The 21,558-nt window shown below is 46.9% G+C and overlaps 1 protein-coding gene across 13 annotated transcripts in view; it reads right to left on the minus strand.

The window, feature by feature from the left end:
* The window catches only part of LOC106613191 (roundabout homolog 2), a 606,521-nt gene that overhangs the window by 82,926 nt on the left and 502,037 nt on the right, over window positions 1-21,558 (minus strand). For 10 of the 13 annotated variants that reach the window (XM_014215205.2, XM_014215211.2, XM_014215204.2 and 7 more), the window contains exons 6-10: window positions 14,109-14,245; window positions 10,857-10,868; window positions 6,420-6,544; window positions 4,547-4,718; window positions 238-443 (exon numbers count right to left, since the gene is read on the minus strand). In XM_014215205.2, coding sequence (XP_014070680.1) covers window positions 238-443; window positions 4,547-4,718; window positions 6,420-6,544; window positions 10,857-10,868; window positions 14,109-14,245 — 652 coding nt within the window. The remainder of the gene's footprint in view (window positions 1-237; window positions 444-4,546; window positions 4,719-6,419; window positions 6,545-10,856; window positions 10,869-14,108; window positions 14,246-21,558) is intronic. The other 3 variants (XM_014215208.2, XM_014215219.2, XM_045724765.1) reach the window with 1 other exon arrangement.

Genomic DNA, 21,558 nt, shown 5'->3' on the forward strand with positions numbered 1-21,558 from the left:
TATAGAATACAGTGAGATACAGCCTAATGACACACACAGAGGGGAGAGAGAGGAGTCTCAGACAGAGATCCATTAAGGGGTATGGATGGAAACAGGGAGGTAGAGAACGAGGGCTGCAGACAAGGTTACCACAATAGTACGCAGCATATTTACAGCCCTCATCACATAAACCCCATATCTAGTGTACGTGTAGTTGTCTTCATGACTGGACCAGGCTGTGGCGCCAGTGGTTCTCACCCTGAGGCTCCTCATCTGGAGGCTGCCCAGCTCCTGCAGGGACATGCGGGGATCCTTCCCCAGCAGACTGACCCCGTCCTTCAGCCAGCTGATAGAGGGGATGGGGTCTCCTGACGCCTGGCACTTCAGAAGGGCCACGCTGTCCACCCTCAGCGTCTGATTGGACGGACCCCGACGGATGATGGGCGGTGGCCTGTCTGTCAGCACTGGGACAAGATGAGAGAGAGAGAGAGAGAGAGAGAGAGAGTTGTTCAGAAGAGCCACACAGAGGGGCTACGATAGAGATTAAACTTTAAATAGACAGATGTCGGATATTCATTTGAGCCAGTTTTCTACAGAAGGAAAATAATCCTGCAGCAACAGATAATGAGTACCCTTACATTCACACCATACCCAGGAGTCTGTGATGGCGTACAGCGACAAGGGCAATGCCTGTTGACTCAGGGTGGTTCAGATAAATACTCCATCATGTTCAGTGGGGAACACAGTCAGAGGCCCCCACTGGCACCCAGAACTGAAACCAACTTCACTCCCCAGAGAGTAGCACCCCACGGAAATTATCCAAATCAGTCAGAATTGCAATAATGTAACAAAACCACTGTGAGGAAAATAAAATAAAATGTTTTGTTTATTTCAATGCTAATGTTAAATGCTGTTTGAATGAATATATGCATTTGTAATGTGTGGGAGAATGCCTGTGGGTTGTACTGGGAAATAGTGTACATGTCAGAGGTGCTGTATCTGTGAGTTACAGTTACCGTGCCCTGGCACTTTCTGTGTCAGCTGTGGTGAAGAATGTGGAGTCCCCTGGCATCACACAGCACACATTAATTAACAGGTAGGATTAACGATGTCAGACCTGCAGGGGCCAATTAGACAGTCAACATCGCTAACCTTTCAACACATTATCTCACCCTCTCTCTTTCTCTTTCTCTCTCTCTCACCCTCTCTCTTTCTCTCTCTCTCTCTCTCTCTCTCTTTCTTCCTCTCACCCTCTCTCTCTCTCTCTCTCTCTCTCTTACTATCTATCTATCTCTCTCTCTCTTCCGCTCTCTCTCTCTCTCTTCCTCTCACCCTCTCTCTCTCTCTCTCTCTACTATCTATCTATCTATCTCTCTCTCTCTTCCGCTCTCTCTCTCTCTCTTCCTCTCTCTCTCTCTCTCTCTCTCTCTCTTTCTCTCTCTCTCTCTACTATCTATCTATCTCTCTCTCTCTTCCGCTCTCTCTCTCTCTTTTCCTCTCACCCCTCTCTCTCTCTCTCTCACCTTCTCGCTCTCTCTCTTCCTCTTTCTCTCTCCCTCTCCCTTTGTTATCTCTTTCTTTCTCTTTCTCTCCAGCAGAGAAGTCAGAAGGATGGAAGGAAGACACATGCTTGCCTTGGTATGGAAGAGCCATGGCATGATTATCTTTAGCTGAGAGAGAAATGGATAGAAGGTGAATCTACAGCATACGGGCCCTGCTGAATTCATCATTGAATCTATTTCAGTGATAATACTACAACCTCTTCCACCAAGCTGGAATGCTTTTATCAGATAATCTGGTGGTGAAATACATCAACCAGGATTGCCGTGAGCCTAACCCACACACAGATAGCATTAAAAACAGCACTACCTGTCTGTCTAAGGCCTCACTGTTAGATCTAACTTCCCAATTAACTCACTGAGTGAGTTATCTGCCTGTCACTGTTATCACTTGGCATGATTCAGACACCAAAACACAGCTGGAAGGGTTCTGTTATGTGTCTTAATGATTCCCTCAGCTCTGAGTAATGACTCCACAGTATTACATGTTAAGATATTATGACAGAAAGTATGATAAAACCCTGGGTGAGTTTGGCTTGGTTTAGTCCAGCAGGGAGGGGATGATGAGGGTGGTGGATGGATGGCGTGATGGATGGAAGGAGGCGGGGGGAGAGCTAGGGCCTTGACTGTTTGCATCAGAAATTTCTCATTACATATCTCCTTGAACCCAGCGAGCTCTGCTGGCCCCTCAGGACACTAAATCACCTGCTCCCAGTGGCAAGGTGTGACCATGACCTTGCCCCAGCCCCAGCCCCAGCCGGCCCTCCTCTCCTCCTGTCCTCCTCCCCTCCTATCCTCCTCCCCTCCTCCTCTCCTCCTGTCCTCCTCCCCTCCTCCTGTCCTCCTCCCTCCTCCTCCCCTCCTCCTCTCCTCCTCCCCTCCTGTCCTCCTCCTCCCCTCCTCTCCTCCTGTCCTCCTCCCCTCCTGTCCTCCTCCCCTCTCTCTCCTCCTCTCCTCCTCCCCTCCTCCCCTCCTGTCCTCCTCCCCTCCTCTCCTCCTCCCCTCCCCTCCTCTCCTCCTCCCCTCCTCTCCTCCTGTCCTCCTCCTCCTCTCCTCCTCCCCTCCTCTCCTCCTCCCCTCCTGTCCTCCTCCCTCCTCCTCCTCCCTCCTCTCCTCCTCCTCCCTCCTCTCCTCCTGTCCTCCTCCCCTCCTGTCCTCCTCCCCTCCTCTCCTCCTCCTCCTCCCCTCCTGTCCTCCTCCCTCCCTCCTCTCCTCCTGCCCTCCTCTCCTCCTGTCCTCCTCCCCCTCCTCCTCTCCTCCTGTCCTCCTCCCCTCTTGTCCTCCTCCCCTCCTCTCCTCTCCTCCTCTCCTCCTGTCCTCCTCCCCTCCTGTCCTCCTCCCCTCCTCTCCTCCTCCCCCCTCCTCCTCTCCTCCTGTCCTCCTCTCCTCCTCCCCTCCTCTCCTCCTGTCCTCCTCCTCCCCCTCCTCTCCTCCTGTCCTCCTCCCCTCCTCTCCTCCTGTCCTCCTCCCCTCCTGTCCTCCTCCCCTCCTCTCCTCCTCCCCTCCTCTCCTCCTGTCCTCCTCCCCTCCTGTCCTCCTCCCCTCCTCTCCTCCTGTCCTCCTCTCCTCCTGTCCTCCTCCCCTCCTCTCCTCCTGTCCTCCTCCCCTCCTCTCCTCCTCTCCTCCTGTCCTCCTCCCCTCCTCTCCTCCTGTCCTCCTCTCCTCCTGTCCTCCTCCCCTCCTGTCCTCCTCCTCAGCCTTCCTAACACCCAGCTTCCTCACACGTTCCTCACCTTACACAGTCCAGCCATACGCTGCGTTACCTAATGCTACTTACACACACCAATAGAAAGACTAGACACACATGCGCTACAATTAACGCACCACACACCCTTAGAATACAGTATGTGTTGGTGCATGCAGCCATAGACCACTGAACAGAAAGTTCAGACACTGTAAATCTTAAACAATGGAACATGAGTCGAGTATTATGATATCTAAAACCCTTGGTATTTTAAGGCAGGTCCCCAGTGATACAAGTCAGTATTCGACGTCCATCCATGTCTGAGGACGTAGGGGGCAACAGTGAGCGCTGTTGCCTTCAGTAGGTTTGGTTTTTACGAGGGCATTGTGGACGTGGATGGTGGATGGGCGTAAGCATCTGCCTCTGGTTCTAAAGGTTGCAAGTTCAAATCCAGCATAGAACGTTGTTTTGATATTTTTATTTAAGACTATCCCAAACCTTAACCCTGACCTGAACCATTCAGAATTCAGAATGCATAAATTTGACATTAAGCATTTTGAAATTTGACGTTTGAGAAACATGGATGAACATCTGATTCTAATTTCATTTTGAATAAAAAATTCCCTTCACTTAAAAAATGATGTATTTACATTTTTCCCCAGATGCCTTCACAGGGCATCTGAAAGCTCGTCAATCTATTTACCCATCTCCACAGCAGAACAGACTAGAGGCAGTGGGACTGAGCAGGCCCTCATAAGTCATCCTGCAGACATGCTAACTGTTGTCACTCACTCACTCAATCACTCAGTCCTTGACTCACCGCCTCCCTCAGCCAGATGCTGCTGATCATTCTACTGAGAGACTCAAGGGCAATGCTTTATTCCCTCTCCAGCTAAACTTGAACGAGTACTTCATTCAATTGTGTCGTGACAAAAAAAGCACGTTTATGGGCAAGTATAATTTCTAGATATTTCTCAGACAAAAAAAGCTGAATTTAATTCCTGTACATGGTAAAATACTCCTTTTACGCTACATTTCCCCCAGTACTTAAGGCCAAAATCCACAGAGAGTCAACCAGGCAAAGCATGTCCTCTGATGAATTCACTACAAATTAAAGAACACTTCTCTTACTGCTCATTCATGTGTGTACATTAACTATTTAGTATACAGTGAAAGCTGTGTGTGTCTGTGTGAATTATGCATCCGCACGAGTATGGGTGTCTGTGTGTGTGTGCTGATAGCATAGCAGAGTGTGTATGCATGCTGCATTAACGAGTGGTGCTCTAGCACGCTGGCATCGGGGTGGGTATGCGGCAGGCCTCACCATCTGTGACCTCCAGTTGGGCCTTGGCGAGGATGCTGCCAGCCACGGTCAGGGCCTGGCAGATGTAGTAGCCTGCGTCTGTCCGCTGCACGGACGAGATGGTCAGGTCTCCACTGGAGGACACAGAGAAGCGACTGTTGGGCTGCTGGGGCTGGTTGGGAAACAGCAGGTTCTGCAGGAAGAGAGGAAGCAGGCCAATTAGTAGATGGACATGGACCCATTACAGCCAGGAACACATCCAACTGAAACACACTCACATAGCGCCATCACTCTGGTTTAGACATACACACAGCCAGGTAACAGAGCCATTCCATCCATTACCTGGTTAAGGAATTACACACAACTATCACATCTGATAGCTTGGTTACACATAATGGATGGCATGTATTCTCCCAGCCAGCCATGCCAGAGGCTCCAGAGAGCTGCGAGGGAACACAGTCTGAGCCTCTCTGTCTACTCTTGTTTCATTCTGCTTTGCTTCTTATTATTGCTATGGGGCTGCTTTGTTTACACAGAGTCTCCCCCGGCTACCCCCACAGCTCCCGGCCCCCAGCCCCGGCCCCGGCCACGGCCCACAGCCCCGGCCCACAGCCCCGGCCCACAGCCCATCCCATAGAACTTCAGGTTCTATTGAAAGAGTCCACAGCAGAGGAGAAGAAGGGAGTGTGCCAGGTCTGAATCATACAGAAAACATCAGGTTTTCTGGGGTATTTAGTGAGCGGTGACGATGCAAAGAGAGGGAAAATTGTGTTGTGATTGGGGTGCAGTCACAGTACATGGGGGTCTATTTACTGAGAGGATAATGGTGTAAATGAATGTTGATCTTTGTATGTACATGTTCAGTACATGTTCAGTACGCTCTGTTGCAGTGAGTCAGATAGGATTCATCACTTATTTTGATGTGAGAATATGTTCAGCATCAGTGTGAGTGGAAGTATACAGTGTGTGTGTGTGTGTGTGTGTGTGTTGCATGCAAATGTGCATTTCACCCCATCCCAATCTCTGAGTGGCACTTTGCTGTAATTGTCTGGCCCCAGGCTCAGTGTGTGTGTGTGTGTGTGTGTGTGTGTGTGTGTGTGTGTGTGTGTGTGTGTGTGTGTGTGTGTGTGTGTGTGTGTGTGTGTGTGTGTGTGTGTGTGTGTGTGACTCTCAGCCAGAGCTGCATCATATCTCCGGTTCATGTACAGGTCCTGGCAGGCTCCTAATTACTGCTGTTGTTGTGCGTTGTGTGGACTGTGAGGACCTCCAGCTATGTGAAGGACTATGTGCTCTGCTCTGTGTGAGGGTAGGATCACTGTTAGCAGCACGGTGTCATGGGAACTGATTACCTCCTCGCCAGCCACACAAAGGTGTATCTGGTGTGGTGTTTGTGTGTGTCAGAGATACTGATGGGAGATAGCGTAGTTTTCTCTATGTGTGTGTGTGTGTGTGTGTGTGTGTGTGTGTGTGTGTGTGTGTGTGTGTGTGTGTGTGTGTGTGTGTGTGTGTGTGTGTGTGTGTTTGTGTGTGTCACTGAGGGAGAACTGGGGAGCTGAGTGTCACACAGACTGACATCATAGACACAGCAGGGTCCTCCCCACACAGCCAAGGGCATGGTTACTATCCAATCTAAGTGGTGTGTGTGCTAATAACACTAGACAGCACAGTAACACAGTAATAACTGCTAGTCATAAATAATGCATGATGGACACACACTGGATGACAAAACGCTGAACATTCTTGTAAATACAGAGATATGAAGACTGGACCAAGCTGTTTTACAGGTCCTTACAGTATAGGTCCAGTGGTTGAAGACTGGACCAAGCTGTTTTCCTGACCATGTTTTTCCTGGCTCTGCTATGGGTCATTAAGAGGTGTTTATATGTCTCCTTACCTGGCTACCCTCCTTCTGCCAGAAGACTGCAGGCTGGGGGTTGCCCTTGGTCTCACAGGGGAAGGTGGCAGTGCGACCCTGGGCCACGATCTGGTCCCGCGGCCTGATGATAAACTGGGGTGCAGCTGGGGTCAAAGGGCAGAAATACTAGGGTTAGAACTCAGAGTTACACAGAGGTAAAGCATTGAAGCAAAAGTACCGGCAGGCATCACAAGGACACATCTAAATGGGCATGTCCTTCAATCTTAGAAAAAAGGGTTCCAAAGGGGTTCTGCGGGAGGTCCCACAGGGGAACCCTTCCATGTAGAACGCTTTTTGGTTCCAGGTAGAAATAACTATTTTTGGTTCCCTGTAGAACCCTCTGTGGAAAGGGTTCTACATGGAACGCAAAAATATTCTACCTGGAACCGAAGGGGTTCTACCTGGAACCAAAAAGGGTTCTTCAAAGGGTGGGTTCTCTATGGGAACAGCCGAAAAACCCTTTTAGGTTCTAGATAGCACCTTTTTTCTAAGAGTGTGTAGAGCTTCCATGCAGTGTGTTCCTTCCATTGATCGCCATGGTATTGAACGCCATGGTAACCACTCAAGGCCATTCATTGCGGCTGGAGCTGAATGAATGACGGTCGTCGGTGTTCACAAACAGCAGCAGTGTCTCGGTGACAATGGCATCAGGAGAGTTAGTTAGACATAATGTAGCTAGGCTACACAGAGAAAGACACAGAGAAAACCTTGTGAGGATAGAATTAAATAAATGGACAGAACCCAGCTAACAGCTAAAGGCTAACAGCTAACAGCTAACTCTCTCATGGGTCCCTTGGGGGAGGACACAGCCCTTACCCCCTCTCTCACCCACCACCCAACACTACAGTCCTCACTCCCTCTCTCTCACTTCATCCCACCACTCACCACCTTCATTACTCAACTGGACCCTCTAGAAGCCAATGAACCAACGACAGACTGAGGAGACATACTCAAGGAGCCAGCAGGGAGATCTTACAAACTCTCTCAGTTTCCGGGCCCGTCTTAATGTGTTCTAATGCAACATAAACCAACTTGTCCTCGCCAAACTTTAGAACACTTGGCAAATCCCAGAGACACATCCTTTCTCTATTACATAAATACACAGCTAGAGGAGTGATTGGTTGGGATACAAGGCATTGTGTTCCAGGATACACACTGACATATACAGCACAGGTCAGCGTTCCTCTCTGTCTTCTGGTAGTCATTAAAGGTTTATTAAGCCATTTAAATAACCACGGGATTTCCCCAATTAGGCATTACTCCCCCATTATCAAAGCACAACACTTTTACTGTTGATCTTCCAATCAAGATCATTTTCACACTTCAAGATTCCTTCATATAAGACATTTGATTTCATGACAAAACATTCTCATCTAATGACCAAAGTGTAATGGCTGACCATAAGACTTATCTAATGTGGGCTGTTGACCTCTCCTGGTTGGGTTTATCAGTGTTAACCGGGCTCTAGGTCCAACACTAGGTTGGCCTGTGATGGTAGTGAGATGTTAGATCGTACACTCCTAAAACGTTCCTCATAGTCAGAGAGGAGAGGACATTTGAATCAACCAATTATAGACACCAATCCCAAAACGTCAGTCAAGTATAACACAGAGATGGCATCAGAAATCAAAGCTAGATATTTTCATCAGTCAAACTTCTTCTCAATTTTCTTACACTGAGGATAAAGTCATTCAGCACTTAGTTACCTTTGATATTGAAATGAAATGAAAGAGAATAGAGGTACTAGCTAACCTCCAACCACAGACTACATCTCTGACTAGACCAGACTGTTGTTACAGATCACTTACAAATAGGTTTCCTACTGTTGTGTGACTGTTCTCAAAGCAGTAGTGGCATCTGTAACTTTGTTAATATTTGGTATGGCGAGCAAGCAGAGGGAATAGCCAGCAGAGGGAATAGCCAGCATAGGGAATAGCCAGCATAGGGAATAGCCAGCATAGGGAATAGCCAGCATAGGGAATAGCCAGCAGATGGAATAGCCAGCAGAGGGAATAGCCAGCAGAGGGAATAGCCAGCAGAGGGAATAGCCAGCAGAGGGAATAGCCAGCATAGGGAATAGCCAGCAGAGGGAATAGCCAGCAGAGGGAATAGCCAGCAGAGGCCAGCAGAGGGAATAGCCAGCAGAGGGAATAGCCAGCAGAGGGAATAGCCAGCATAGGGAATAGCCAGCAGAGGGAATAGCCAGCAGAGGGAATAGCCAGCATAGGGAATAGCCAGCATAGGGAATAGCCAGCATAGGGAATAGCCAGCAGATGGAATAGCCAGCAGAGGGAATAGCCAGCAGAGGGAATAGCCAGCAGAGGGAATAGCCAGCATAGGGAATAGCCAGCAGAGGGAATAGCCAGCAGAGGGAATAGCCAGCAGAGGCCAGCAGAGGGAATAGCCAGCAGAGGGAATAGCCAGCAGAGGGAATAGCCAGCATAGGGAATAGCCAGCAGAGGGAATAGCCAGCATAGGGAATAGCCAGCAGAGGGAATAGCCAGCAGAGAGAATAGCCAGCAGAGGGAATAGCCAGCAGAGGGAATAGCCAACAGATGAAAGAGAGATTTGTTAAACTGCATGATCACAATGCCTTCAACAAAACCATATGACACGGTTTCATAATACATCATTATACGAAAACACTGACGGGCTTTTATTCTGATTCCTGTGTAAGTCTTTCCAGTGACAACCCAGCTGATTCAAGTCAGGGTAAACCTCTTCCTGTTGGGCTCATCTCTCCATGTAATCCTTTTTTTGGGAGAGTGTGTTTGTCAAAGATAAACACAGCTAGGAATGCTACAGATGGCTATAGATTTACAGCCTTCCTGTTTGGCTCTCCTCAACTTAGATAGCTTGATGCATTTCACAACGTTGGGTCTGATACAGAGCACCTAAATCACAGTCTCTTGCTCCCTCCATCTCTTTCTCTCTCTCTCTCTCTCTCTTGCTGGACAATCCAATGACCAGTGCATTAAATCAGAGCAGTCACTCAGTGTTTGACGACTTACAGGCTGTTCTCTATTGCTGCCCTCACACCTTGTCTCTCCTCTCTATCTATCGCTTCCTTTATCACGCTCTCCTTGTCTTCCTCGATCCCACTCAATCTCTTACCTATGCAGCACCCACACAAACACAGAGCAATGTAGCCTTGTAAAGCAAGCTGTGATAGCAGGTCAGGTATGATGTGATGAGGTTGGGTTGGATTGGGGGCCAACAAGTGATGCATATTTAAAGTTTGCAGTCCCCTAGCCAGTGAGTGACAGACAGGATGTCCCAGTAGTGTGTGTGTGAGGATGTTTGACACAGAGGCTGTTTGATTCAGGGACCCTAAAGACTAGTGAGAGCCTCCTTCCTGTCCCCTCTAAGGGAGGCACAAGATCAAAGCCCCATATTTAATTCATGATCTGTCCTGGGTTGGAGGGGATTCATAGTAAAATGCAGCTCTGAGACAGCCATGAACAAATGGACAGACACACACACACACACACACACACACACACACACACACACTCAAGCATTTTTTTCTCATTTCTTTAAATCCCACATTCAATCATATTTTATTCAGAAGTCAAAAGCAATTACTGTCTCATTCCCATGGGCAGCCTGCATGTGTAATTTCCTAAATCTTCCTGCAGCTTGACAGTCCGTGACAATCTGGGGGTGGCCACTGCTGTTTTGGCAACGAAGGTCCTACCACTCCTCCAACGTCAGGGTTCCTTCTGCCAGTCAAGCTAGCTCTGACACGCACCCCTGCTCCCCTCTTCCTAACCTCTCCTCTCTCTGCCTGGCCTACAGCTACACACATCTCTCTCCTTTCTCCCCTACACACAACTGTCTCTCTCTCTCCCATATCTCTTCGCAGATGTCAGAACCCAAACAGCTCAAACTGACACTTTTCACCAAAACCATCTACTGTACTGGAAGCCATAACACTTTTAAGAGTTTCAAATTGCCCTGACTCCATGTCTCCTCCAGGTCCATGTGAAAAGGAAATAGAAAAGCAACAATTACTGAGACTTTATTTCCCAGACCAGAGGAAGCAACTCAATACAAGACATACAGATCCCATTTCTGTCTGCCAGGGGGGACAACTAGGGGAGACAAGAGACAGCTATGTCTTAGACAGACACACTACAGTACAGATACATAACCTAGGTACTCTAGAGAGATAAGGATTAGTTCATTAAGAGGTTAGTAAGCAAGCAAGGCTGAAGCTGATGACTGTACTAAAAAGTCACCTCTGTAACCATTTGAGATAGACAAGCAGGGTTTTAGGGTAAAGGCGTGGTACGGAGTGATACAACATCTGTGTTAATACAGTAGGGTGAGGGTCGTTGCAATCTGCAAGGCAGCGAGGGTGTGTGTATGGAGAGAACATGCAGGATGGACTGGGATCATCAGGATGGTACTTACCGACAGGGCGAGCTGGACACACCACAATGAAGAGGTGGAAAAACAAATAGGGAAATTAAAGTCAAACAAATCATAAGATATAAGGGGAATGAATGACATGTCGTGTTGAGGTACACAGTTCTAGTACAGGGTACGCGTGACAGATAAGATCCTATTGAAGGGAATTCACCTTTAACACAGCTTTGACACTGTGCTGTGTAACAGAGCCTCTCCAGTGAACTGTTAGGGATGCCCAATCTGAATATAGCACCTCATTGTTATGGAATGGATCAATGAATAGATCAATAGTATTTCTGGAAGCCATGCTCTGGTAACATCAACATAGTCTTACTCAGAAGAGAGCAGGAAAACATTGGGGCTCTGAAGGCTTCTTGTTATTGGATCTTCTCTGTCTGCATTCATGAATTCTACAGCTCCTAGGGTGGTGTGTGTTTGGAACAGCAAGGCAGTGTGTGTGTTCATCAGAGAGAGATAGCGAGAGAGAGAGAGATAACTAGAGACTAGAAAGAGATAAATGAAGAGGCAGTCTTCATATTTAATTCAGGGATACAGCTGTTGAGGCCCAGCACCACCATATTGACATTAAGGAAGGAAGAGTTAGTGTAGAGAGTCTCTCTCTCTCTCTCTCTCTCTCTCTGTCGGTCTGTCTGACGGTCTGTGGAATACCTCTACCTGTGCACCATGTATTCTACACTCAGCCCACTGAGCAGGGCTCAGAGACCATGGTTCATATTATCCACTAGTCAAAAGGATGAACATGACGTTAAAGCAATCCACAGAGACCTTGAACAGTGTGAGATTTAATGGGCAAAAAAAGGAGAGAGAGAGAGAGAGAGAGAGAGAGAGAGAGAGAGAGACAGAGAGACAGAGAGACAGAGAGACAGATAGATAGATAGATAGATAGATAGATAGATAGATAGATAGATAGATAGATAGATAGATAGATAGATAGATAGATAGATAGATAGATAGATAGATAGATTGATAGATAGATGAAAAAGAGATAGATGATAGAAGAAGAGAAGATAGATGATAGATAGATAGATAGATAGATAGATAGATAGATAGATAGATAGATAGATAGATAGATAGATAGATAGATAGATAGATAGATAGATAGATAGATAGATAGATAGATAGATAGATAGATAGATAGATAGATAGATAGATAGATAGATAGATAGATAGATAGATAGATAGATAGATAGATAGATAGATAGATAGATAGATGCAGTGTAGACCAGTTAACTGTAGAAGGGCTTCAGTGACTGAGGGGATAACATTGCTAACAAACCACCATGGGGGAAGTGTGTGTGTGTTCTCCATTTGGAGTAGTTGTGTGTGTAAATAATTAAATGGCTTCATAGACAGAACATGTCTTTCTTGGCTGTGGCAGTCAGCACTATTTGAAGGAAAGACTCTCTGTGGAAACACTCCTGTTCCATAGTAGATCAACCATACTACTAGTCACACTACTAGTCATACTACTAGTCACACTAAGAGTCACACTACTAGTCACACTACTAATCACACTACTAGTCACACTACTAGTCACACTACTAGTCACACTACTACTCACACTACTAGTCACACTACTAGTCACACTAAGAGTCACACTACTAGTCACACTACTAATCACACTACTAGTCACACTATTAGTCACACTACTAGTCACACTAAGAGTCACACTACTAGTCACACTACTAATCACACTACTACTCACACTACTAGTCACACTACTAGTCACACTACTAGTCACACTAAGAGTCACACTACTAGTCACACTATTAGTCATACTACTAGTCACACTACTAGGCACACTACTAGGCACACTACTAGGCACACTACTAGTCACACTACTAGTCACACTACGACTCACACTACGAGTCACAATACTAGTCACACTACTAATCACACTAAGAGTCACACTACTAGTCACACTACTAGTCACACGACTAGTCACACTATTAGTCACACTACTAGTCATACTACTAGTCACACTACTAATCACACTATTAGTCACACTATTAGTCACACTACTACTCACACTACGAGTCACACTACGAGTCACACTACGAGTCACACTACGAGTCACACTACGAGTCACACTACTAGTCACACTACTAGTCACACTACTAGTCATACTACTAGTCATACTAAGAGTCACACTACTAGTCACACTAATAATCACACTACTAGTCACACTATTAGTCACACTACTAGTCACACTACTAGTCATACTACTAGTCACACTACTAATCACACTATTAGTCACACTACTAGTCACACTACTAGTCACACTACGAGTCACACTACGAGTCACACTACGAGTCCCACTACTAGTCACACTACTAGTCACACTACTAGTCATACTACTAGTCATACTAAGAGTCACACTACTAGTCACACTAATAATCACACTACCAGTCACACTATTAGTCACACTACTAGTCACACTACTAATCACACTACTAGTCACACTACGAGTCACACTACGAGTCACACTACTAGTCACACTACTAGTCACACTACTAGTCACACTACGAGTCACACTACTAGTCACACTACGAGTCACACTACTAGTCACACTACTAATCACACTACTAGTCACACTACTAGTCACACTACTAGTCACACTAATAATCACACTACTAGTCACACTATTAGTCACACTACTAGTCACACTACTAATCACACTACTAGTCACACTACGAGTCACACTACGAGTCACACTACTAGTCACACTACTAGTCACACTACTAGTCACACTACGAGTCACACTACGAGTCACACTACGAGTCACACTACTAGTCACACTACTAGTCACACTACTAGTCACACTACTAGTCACACTACTAGTCACACTACTAGTCACACTACGAGTCACACTACTAGTCACACTACTAGTCACACTACTAGTCACACTACGAGTCACACTACTAGTCACACTACGAGTCACACTACGAGTCACACTATTAGTCACACTACTAGTCACACTACTAGGCACACTACTAGTCACACTACTAGTCACAGTACTAGTCATACTACTAACCATACTACTAGTCATACTACTACTAATCACAAACGTAAAATGTCTGTTTCGAGTAGAATTGATGTTTTACTTATACCCATTTCTGATAAACTAGAACAATTGTAAAATGCCAAGCTGTTCTGACTGGCATTCTGAACTTGCTCAGGGTTATAGGATGAAAGAGGGAAAGAGGTGAGAGCCAGTGGGCAGCCCACACTCACCTCTGACGGTGAGGCTGGCAGAGGCCTCCACCTTGCCCACGCGGTTCTCTGCCAGGCAGGTGAAGGTGCCCTCGTCACTGGCCGACGCCTTCTTCACTCTCAGCAGGTAGTCCTCCTTGTCATACTTGATCTCGTACCTGGAACACACACACAACACTGTCAGATTACATTTTTTCTGTTGAGAAAACCTGGAACACACACAACACTGTCAGATGAAATGTCTTCTGTTGAGAATACCTGGAACACACACACAACACTGTCAGATTAAATGTCTTCTGTTGAGAATACCTGGAACACACACACACAACACTGTCAGATTAAATGTCTTCTGTTGACATTGCATTTTATTAAATAATATAATAATCGTTTTGAGTCCAAAGTTAATACAAAGCGTTGAGTGAACCCATCAGTGCAAGCCTTGTGGAGTTTATTATGATAAACTGACTAAATGTGACATTTTCCTTCACCACCATCTCTAAGAGAACGTACATACAGCGTTCCACTCCTGAAGAGGAAACCATATTTAGAAACAACACTGTTCATTGTGACCATAGAAGATATGGAAGGAAGGAGGATCAATTATTCAACAATGACACACAGTACAGAGAGTGGGCTGCTTTCAACTGGAAACCCCACACCAATTCAATATTTATGACAGGTGTGTGTGTGTGTGTGTGTGTGTGTGTGTGTGTGTGTGTGTGTGTGTGTGTGTGTGTGTGTGTGTGTGTGTGTGTGTGTGTGTGTGTGTGTGTTAGCACAAATTCACATGTGGTACTACATACAACCTTCAGTACAGTATAGCAGATAATAAAGAATGGACTGGAGCTGGAGTGGGAGGGGATTAACATGACTGGAGCTGGGGGAGGGAGGGGATTAACATGACTGGAGCTGGGGGAGGGAGGGGATTAACATGACTGGAGCTGGGGAGGGAGGGGATTAACATGACTGGAGCTGGGGAGGGAGGGGATTAACATGACTGGAGCTGGGGGAGGGAGGGGATTAACATGACTGGAGCCGGGGAGGGAGGGGATTAACATGACTGGAGCTGGGGAGGGAGGGGATTAACATGACTGGAGCTGGGGGAGGGAGGGGATTAACATGACTGGAGCCGGGGGAGGGAGGGGATTAACATGACTGGAGCTGGGGAGGGAGGGGATTAACATGACTGGAGCTGGGGGAGGGAGGGGATTAACATGACTGGAGCTGGGGAGGGAGGGGATTAACATGACTGGAGCCGGGGAAGGGAGGGGATTAACATGACTGGAGCTGGGGGTGGGGGATTAACATGACTGGAGCTGGGGGTGAGGGGGGTTAACATGACTGGAGCTGGGGAAGGGAGAGGATTAACATGACTGGAGCTGGGGGAGTGAGGGGATTAACATGACTGGAGCTGGGGTAGGGGGGGGATTTATATGACTGGAGCTGGGGTGGGGGGGGATTTACATGACTGGAGCTGGGGTGGGGGGGAATTTATATGACTGGAGCTGGGGTGGGGGGGATTTACATGACTGGAGCTGGGGTGGGGGGGGATTTATATGACTGGAGCTGGGGTGGGGGGGGATTTACATGACTGGAGCTGGGGATGGGGGGGGGGATTTACATGACTGGAGCTGGGGAGGGGGGGGATTTACATGACTGGAGCTGGGGGTGGGAGGGGATTTACATGACTGGAGCTGGGGGTGGGGGATTTACATGACTGGAGCTGGGGTGGGGGGGGGGGATTTACATGACTGGAGCTGGGGATGGGGGGGTGGTGGATTTACATGACTGGAGCTGGGGGAGTCATCACATTTTCAAAAACACTGTCTAGATGTATTTAGTCAGGCTGTCCTCTGATCCCAAACCTGTGGTTTGAGGTATCTGACAGGCTGAACTGAGAGCTGGTGTGTGTTTGAGAAAGAGAGACAAAGAGAGAGAGAGATACAGAGAGAGAGAGGGGTTGGGATTTGTGGGGGTTGTACGACAGTTGACAAGAGAGGGATGCTGGTTTGATTAGTTGCCCTGGCTTCTGGAAGTGCGGTTAGCATGGCAATGTGAGTGTTGTGTTGAGTTGGCAGGGTGGTGTGGGGAGGGGTTTGGGGATGTGTGAAGGCTGTCTGTACCCAGTACGTCACTCACACACTGAAATACTGAGGGGAAACACAGAGAGAGAGCGAGAGAGAGCGAGAGAGAGCGAGAGAGAGCGAGAGAGCGAGAGAGAGAGAGAGCGAGAGCGAGCGAGAGCGTGAGCGAGAGAGAGAGAGAGAGAGAGAGAGAGATGAAGAGACAAAATGCCAAGCCATACTAGCTTCCTACCAACATTTTCACACCAAAATCTGAATCCTGGTCTAGTTTTAAGCTCAAGATCTCCATACTGTATCTACCTGAGAACAGTGATGTGGTGTGTAGAGAGAGACCACAGCCCCACAGCTCAGGTCTAAGGTGAACGGATGGCCTCGTGCCACCAGCAGCTGCTGAACTAATCTCTTCTCTCTCTCTCTCTCTCTCTCTCTCTCTCTCTCTTCTCTCTCTCTCTCTCGACATTTCCTGAGCAAATGTTTCAAAGGCAGCTTTATTGAAGTGCATTCCTTCGCCCTGACTGCCAGCACTATCCATCACATTGGCCCTTAACAAAAGTACAATTATTTGACTGAATCATGACTAAATGCTTTGTTTTGGGGAGAGACAGGGAGTCAGGGAAGAGCAGGTTGTGTGTAGGTGGGGAGGTGAAGAGAGCTGTTATTGTTTGAATAGTGAGAGAGGCCTCCAAAGGAATGACACAGCGCCATTGGAGACGAGCCTGTCTGATGGAAAACAAACAAGCTAATGGAGACTAGAGACAGTCCTTCTCTGACTCTGCCTCAGGCTGAGACGGAAAGACAAGACTGCGAAGAGAACATTATATCTTGACTGAGGAGTGGGGGCGGGTGGAGGAGAGGGGGTTTAGGGAGGATGCAGGAACGGCACAGAAGCCCATTGTGATCATTGATATGAATGAAAACAGCCATGTTGTTTTCACAGGTTCCCACACATGGCCATCGATGCATGGACACACTCAGCAAGCAGGGAACATACTGACCACACTGAATAACATCATACAACATGTGTTTGTTTCGGTTCTTTCCAACTATCAATCTATCAAAATGAATGGATTTAGAGGGAAACATGACACAATCAATCTGTAATCAACATCCTAGAACAAATCAGCTAAGTTTACAAGAACACTGGAAACGCTGGTGGATAAAACACGCTCACACACACACACACACACACACACACACACACACACACACACACACACACACACACACACACACACACACACACACACACACACACACACACACACACACACACACACACGGAGAGAGAGGGAGAAACAGTAGCTCTTTCCTGTAGCTGGCTCGGGTTAGAGCTCTGATCTCTATAAGAGGCGGTATGTAATTACACATGGAATATGGAAAGGCTGTGGAGAGGAGAGCAGAGCTAAGTTCACCCTGCTGTCTGGCCTCTCCCTCGCTCTGAACTAGAGAACACATACACAAATAAACACACACAGGCAAATACACACTGTACAGTACACAAAATACAGGAGGCTAATGGCACCTTAATTGGGGAGGCCGGTCTCGTGGTAATGACTGGAGCGTTATTGTTGGACTGGTGTCAAGTACATCAAACACATGGTTTCCATGGTTTCCAGGTGTTAGACGCCATTCCATTCACTCCGTTCCAGCCATTATTATGACCCGTCCTCCCCTCAGCAGCCTCCACTGGTACAAAATCATACAGTACCATGCACACCCATACACAAAGTTACTAGCTTTCATATGCAGAGAGACGTCGAGTTACGGGAATGCAAACACATGCTAAGACAAAGCAGCATTTTTCTGGTTTGTTAACTGCCTACCCAGGGCAGGGACCACAGAGTTGAGGTGTTTGATACACAGGGCAGGGACCACAGAGTTGAGGTGTTTGATACACAGGGCAGGGACCACAGAGTTGAGGTGTTTGATACACAGGGCAGGGACCACAGAGTTGAGGTGTTTGATACCCAGGGCAGGGACCACAGAGTTGAGGTGTTTGATACACAGGGCAGGGACCACAGAGTTGAGGTGTTTGATACACAGGGCAGGGACCACAGAGTTGAGGTGTTTGATACACAGGGCAGGGACCACAGAGTTGAGGTGTTTGATACCCAGGGCAGGGACCACAGAGTTGAGGTGTTTGATACACAGGACAGGGACCACAGAGTTGAGGTGTTTGATACACAGGGCAGGGCCCACAGAGTTGAGGTGTTTGATACACAGGGCAGGGACCACAGAGTTGAGGTGTTTGATACACAGGGCAGGGACCACAGAGTTGAGGTGTTTGATACACAGGGCAGGGACCACAGAGAGAAGACTATAATGAGTACTGGACTGTGAAAGAACTCTGACTCCCAAACTGTGCCTGTGCTGCTGCTGGAGAAGTGCTACAGTAGTTTTATAGCACACCTGAACTCGACATCAAACTAAAGTGGTTCAAGGGAAGTAGGGACTCAAAGATCTTTCAAAAACACTCATCTGTCACCTGAAGTGTCCTTGCTGTCTCACTGTGAGAGCTTCTTATCACCTGTGTGTGTGTGTGTGTGTGTATGTGTGTGTGTGTGTGTGTGTGTGTGTGTGTGTGTGTGTGTGTGTGTGTGTGTGTGTGTGTGTGTGTGTGTGAGGTGTTGTTCAGGTGCTGTACAGTACCATGAACGAGTCAGTCTCCCAGGTTTCAGGTGTGGGACTGAGGCCAGCTCTCTCCAGTCTCAGTCTGTCTCACTCTGACTGTGTGGCTGTAGTTCAGAGACAAGGTCCCCTCTCTTCTCTGCTATGCTCTGATAGTGCAGGGTGATCCTGTTTCATACACTCTGCCTGTCACTCTACCTGAGTCTGATCCAAGCAGCCAGGCTAACCTGTCGAGAGTTTGTCAACCGCGGGACAAAATCAATTAACCAGCCTTATGTCTTGTCGTCTTCCCACTGTAGGGCTCTAGGGCAGGGCTCTCCCATCTCCTCTACTCTTCTTCTCCCTTCACAGCTTGTCCCGTAGCTTCCGTCTGCTGTCTACCAACCATGCAGAGCATGGTGCTATCAGCCCTAGACACTGATCTAAGATCAGTTTTGTATTTATCCCTTAATGGTTTAGGTTAGTGTTAGCTGATCCTAGTATATTGTTGTTGTCCTTTTCATAAACGTCATGCCTTCCCTGTGGCTCAGTTGGTAGAGCATGGTGTTTGCAACGCCAGCATGGTGTGTGCAATGCCACGGTTGTGGGTTCGATTCCCACGGGGGACAAATACAAAAAAAAAAATGTATGAAATGTATGTATTCACTACTGTAAGTTGCTCTGGATAAGAGTGTCTGCTAAATGACTAAAATGTAAATGTAATTTTAAAGTGTGTGCATGACACTGCAACACATTTTGCCCAAGGGGACAATGACGTCGGTGAAGTAGATCTGTGCATCTTCTACCCAGAGCGCTGCCAGAGCCCATAGCGCCATGGTAACCACAGCTAGGCATTTTAGAGTTTGTGGTTTTGAACAGACGCTGAAACTCTACAGGGAGGTGTTGGATATACAGCAGGAAAAACTCTACAGCAAAGAACCCCTCACTGACAGATGCCTGGCAGATTGTCTGTGTGTGTGTGTGTGTGTGTGTGTGTGTGTGTGTGTGTGTGTGTGTGTGTGTGTGTGTGTGTGTGTGTGTGTGTGTGTGTGTGTGTGTGTGTGTGTGTGTGTGTGTGTGTGTGTCAAAGGCCACTTGTATATGTGTGCAAATGTTCAAAGTGTTTTTCCTCACATGAGAGGAAGGAGACAGGAGCCATTTGAAGATTTTCCCACCAGAGATGAGGCTCAATTATCTATACACTTGGTAGAATAAGGATGTTCTGTATCCACACACTCTCCCTAATTAAAGACATAGTATAGTTCTCTGCTATTTTCTGCTACCGTATGTCTTTTATTTTCACTGGCTGACCTCATATTGTAGGCACTCACAGTATAATAGATTCAGCCTATTTCTAACACAAGGTGACATACGCACAGACACACGCACGCACGCACGCACGCACGCACGCACACACACACACACACACACACACACACACACACACACACACACACACACACACACACTCATGAATACCAGATGGAAGTAATGGATACAGAAGTCGTAGCCTGCCATCTTTTTTCTGCCAAGTTGTGGAGGTGAAGAATGACAACATCATTGTCTTTAACAACACTGTCTGTAACAAAACTGTCTGTAACATCACTGTCTGTAACAACACTGTCTGTAACAACACTGTCTGTAACAACACTGTCTGTAACAAAACTGTCTGTAACAACACTGTCTGTAACAACACTGTCTGTAACATCACTGTCTGTAACATCACTGTCTGTAACAACACTGTCTCTAACAGCACTGTCTGTAACATCACTGTCTGTAACAACACTGTCTGTAACAACACTGTCTGTAACAACACTGTCTGTAACATCACTGTCTCTAACAACACTGTCTGTAACATCACTGTCTGTAACAACACTGTCTGTAACATCACTGTCTGTAACATCACTGTAAGTAACAACACTGTCTGTAACGTCACTGTAAGTAACAACACTGTCTGTAACATCACTGTCTGTAACAACACTGTCTGTAACCACACTGTCTGTAACGTCACTGTAAGTAACAACACTGTCTGTAACATCACTGTCTGTAACAACACTGTCTGTAACATCGCTGTCTGTAACATCACTGTCTATAACAACACTGTCTGTAACGTCACTGTAAGTAACAACACTGTCTGTAACATCACTGTCTGTAACAACACTGTCTGTAACCACACTGTCTGTAACGTCACTGTAAGTAACAACACTGTCTGTATCATCACTGTCTCTAACAACACTGTCTGTAACCACACTGTCTGTAACGTCACTGTAAGTAACAACACTGTCTGTAACATCACTGTCTGTAACAACACTGTCTGTAACATCGCTGTCTGTAACGTCACTGTAAGTAACAACACTGTCTGTAACATCACTGTCTGTAACATCACTGTAAGTAACAAAACTGTCTGTAACGTCACTGTAAGTAACAACACTGTCTGTAACATCACTGTCTGTAACAACACTGTCTGTAACCACACTGTCTGTAACGTCACTGTAAGTAACAACACTGTCTGTAACATCACTGTCTGTAACAACACTGTCTGTAACATCGCTGTCTGTAACATCACTGTCTATAACAACACTGTCTGTAATGTCACTGTAAGTAACAACACTGTCTGTAACATCACTGTCTGTAACAACACTGTCTGTAACCACACTGTCTGTAACGTCACTGTAAGTAACAACACTGTCTGTATCATCACTGTCTCTAACAACACTGTCTCTAACAACACTGTCTGTAACAACACTGTCTCTAACAACACTGTCTGTAACATCACTGTC

The sequence above is a fragment of the Salmo salar genome, chromosome ssa09, assembly GCF_905237065.1.
Source record: "Salmo salar chromosome ssa09, Ssal_v3.1, whole genome shotgun sequence".
Taxonomy (NCBI): Eukaryota; Metazoa; Chordata; class Actinopteri; order Salmoniformes; family Salmonidae; genus Salmo; species Salmo salar.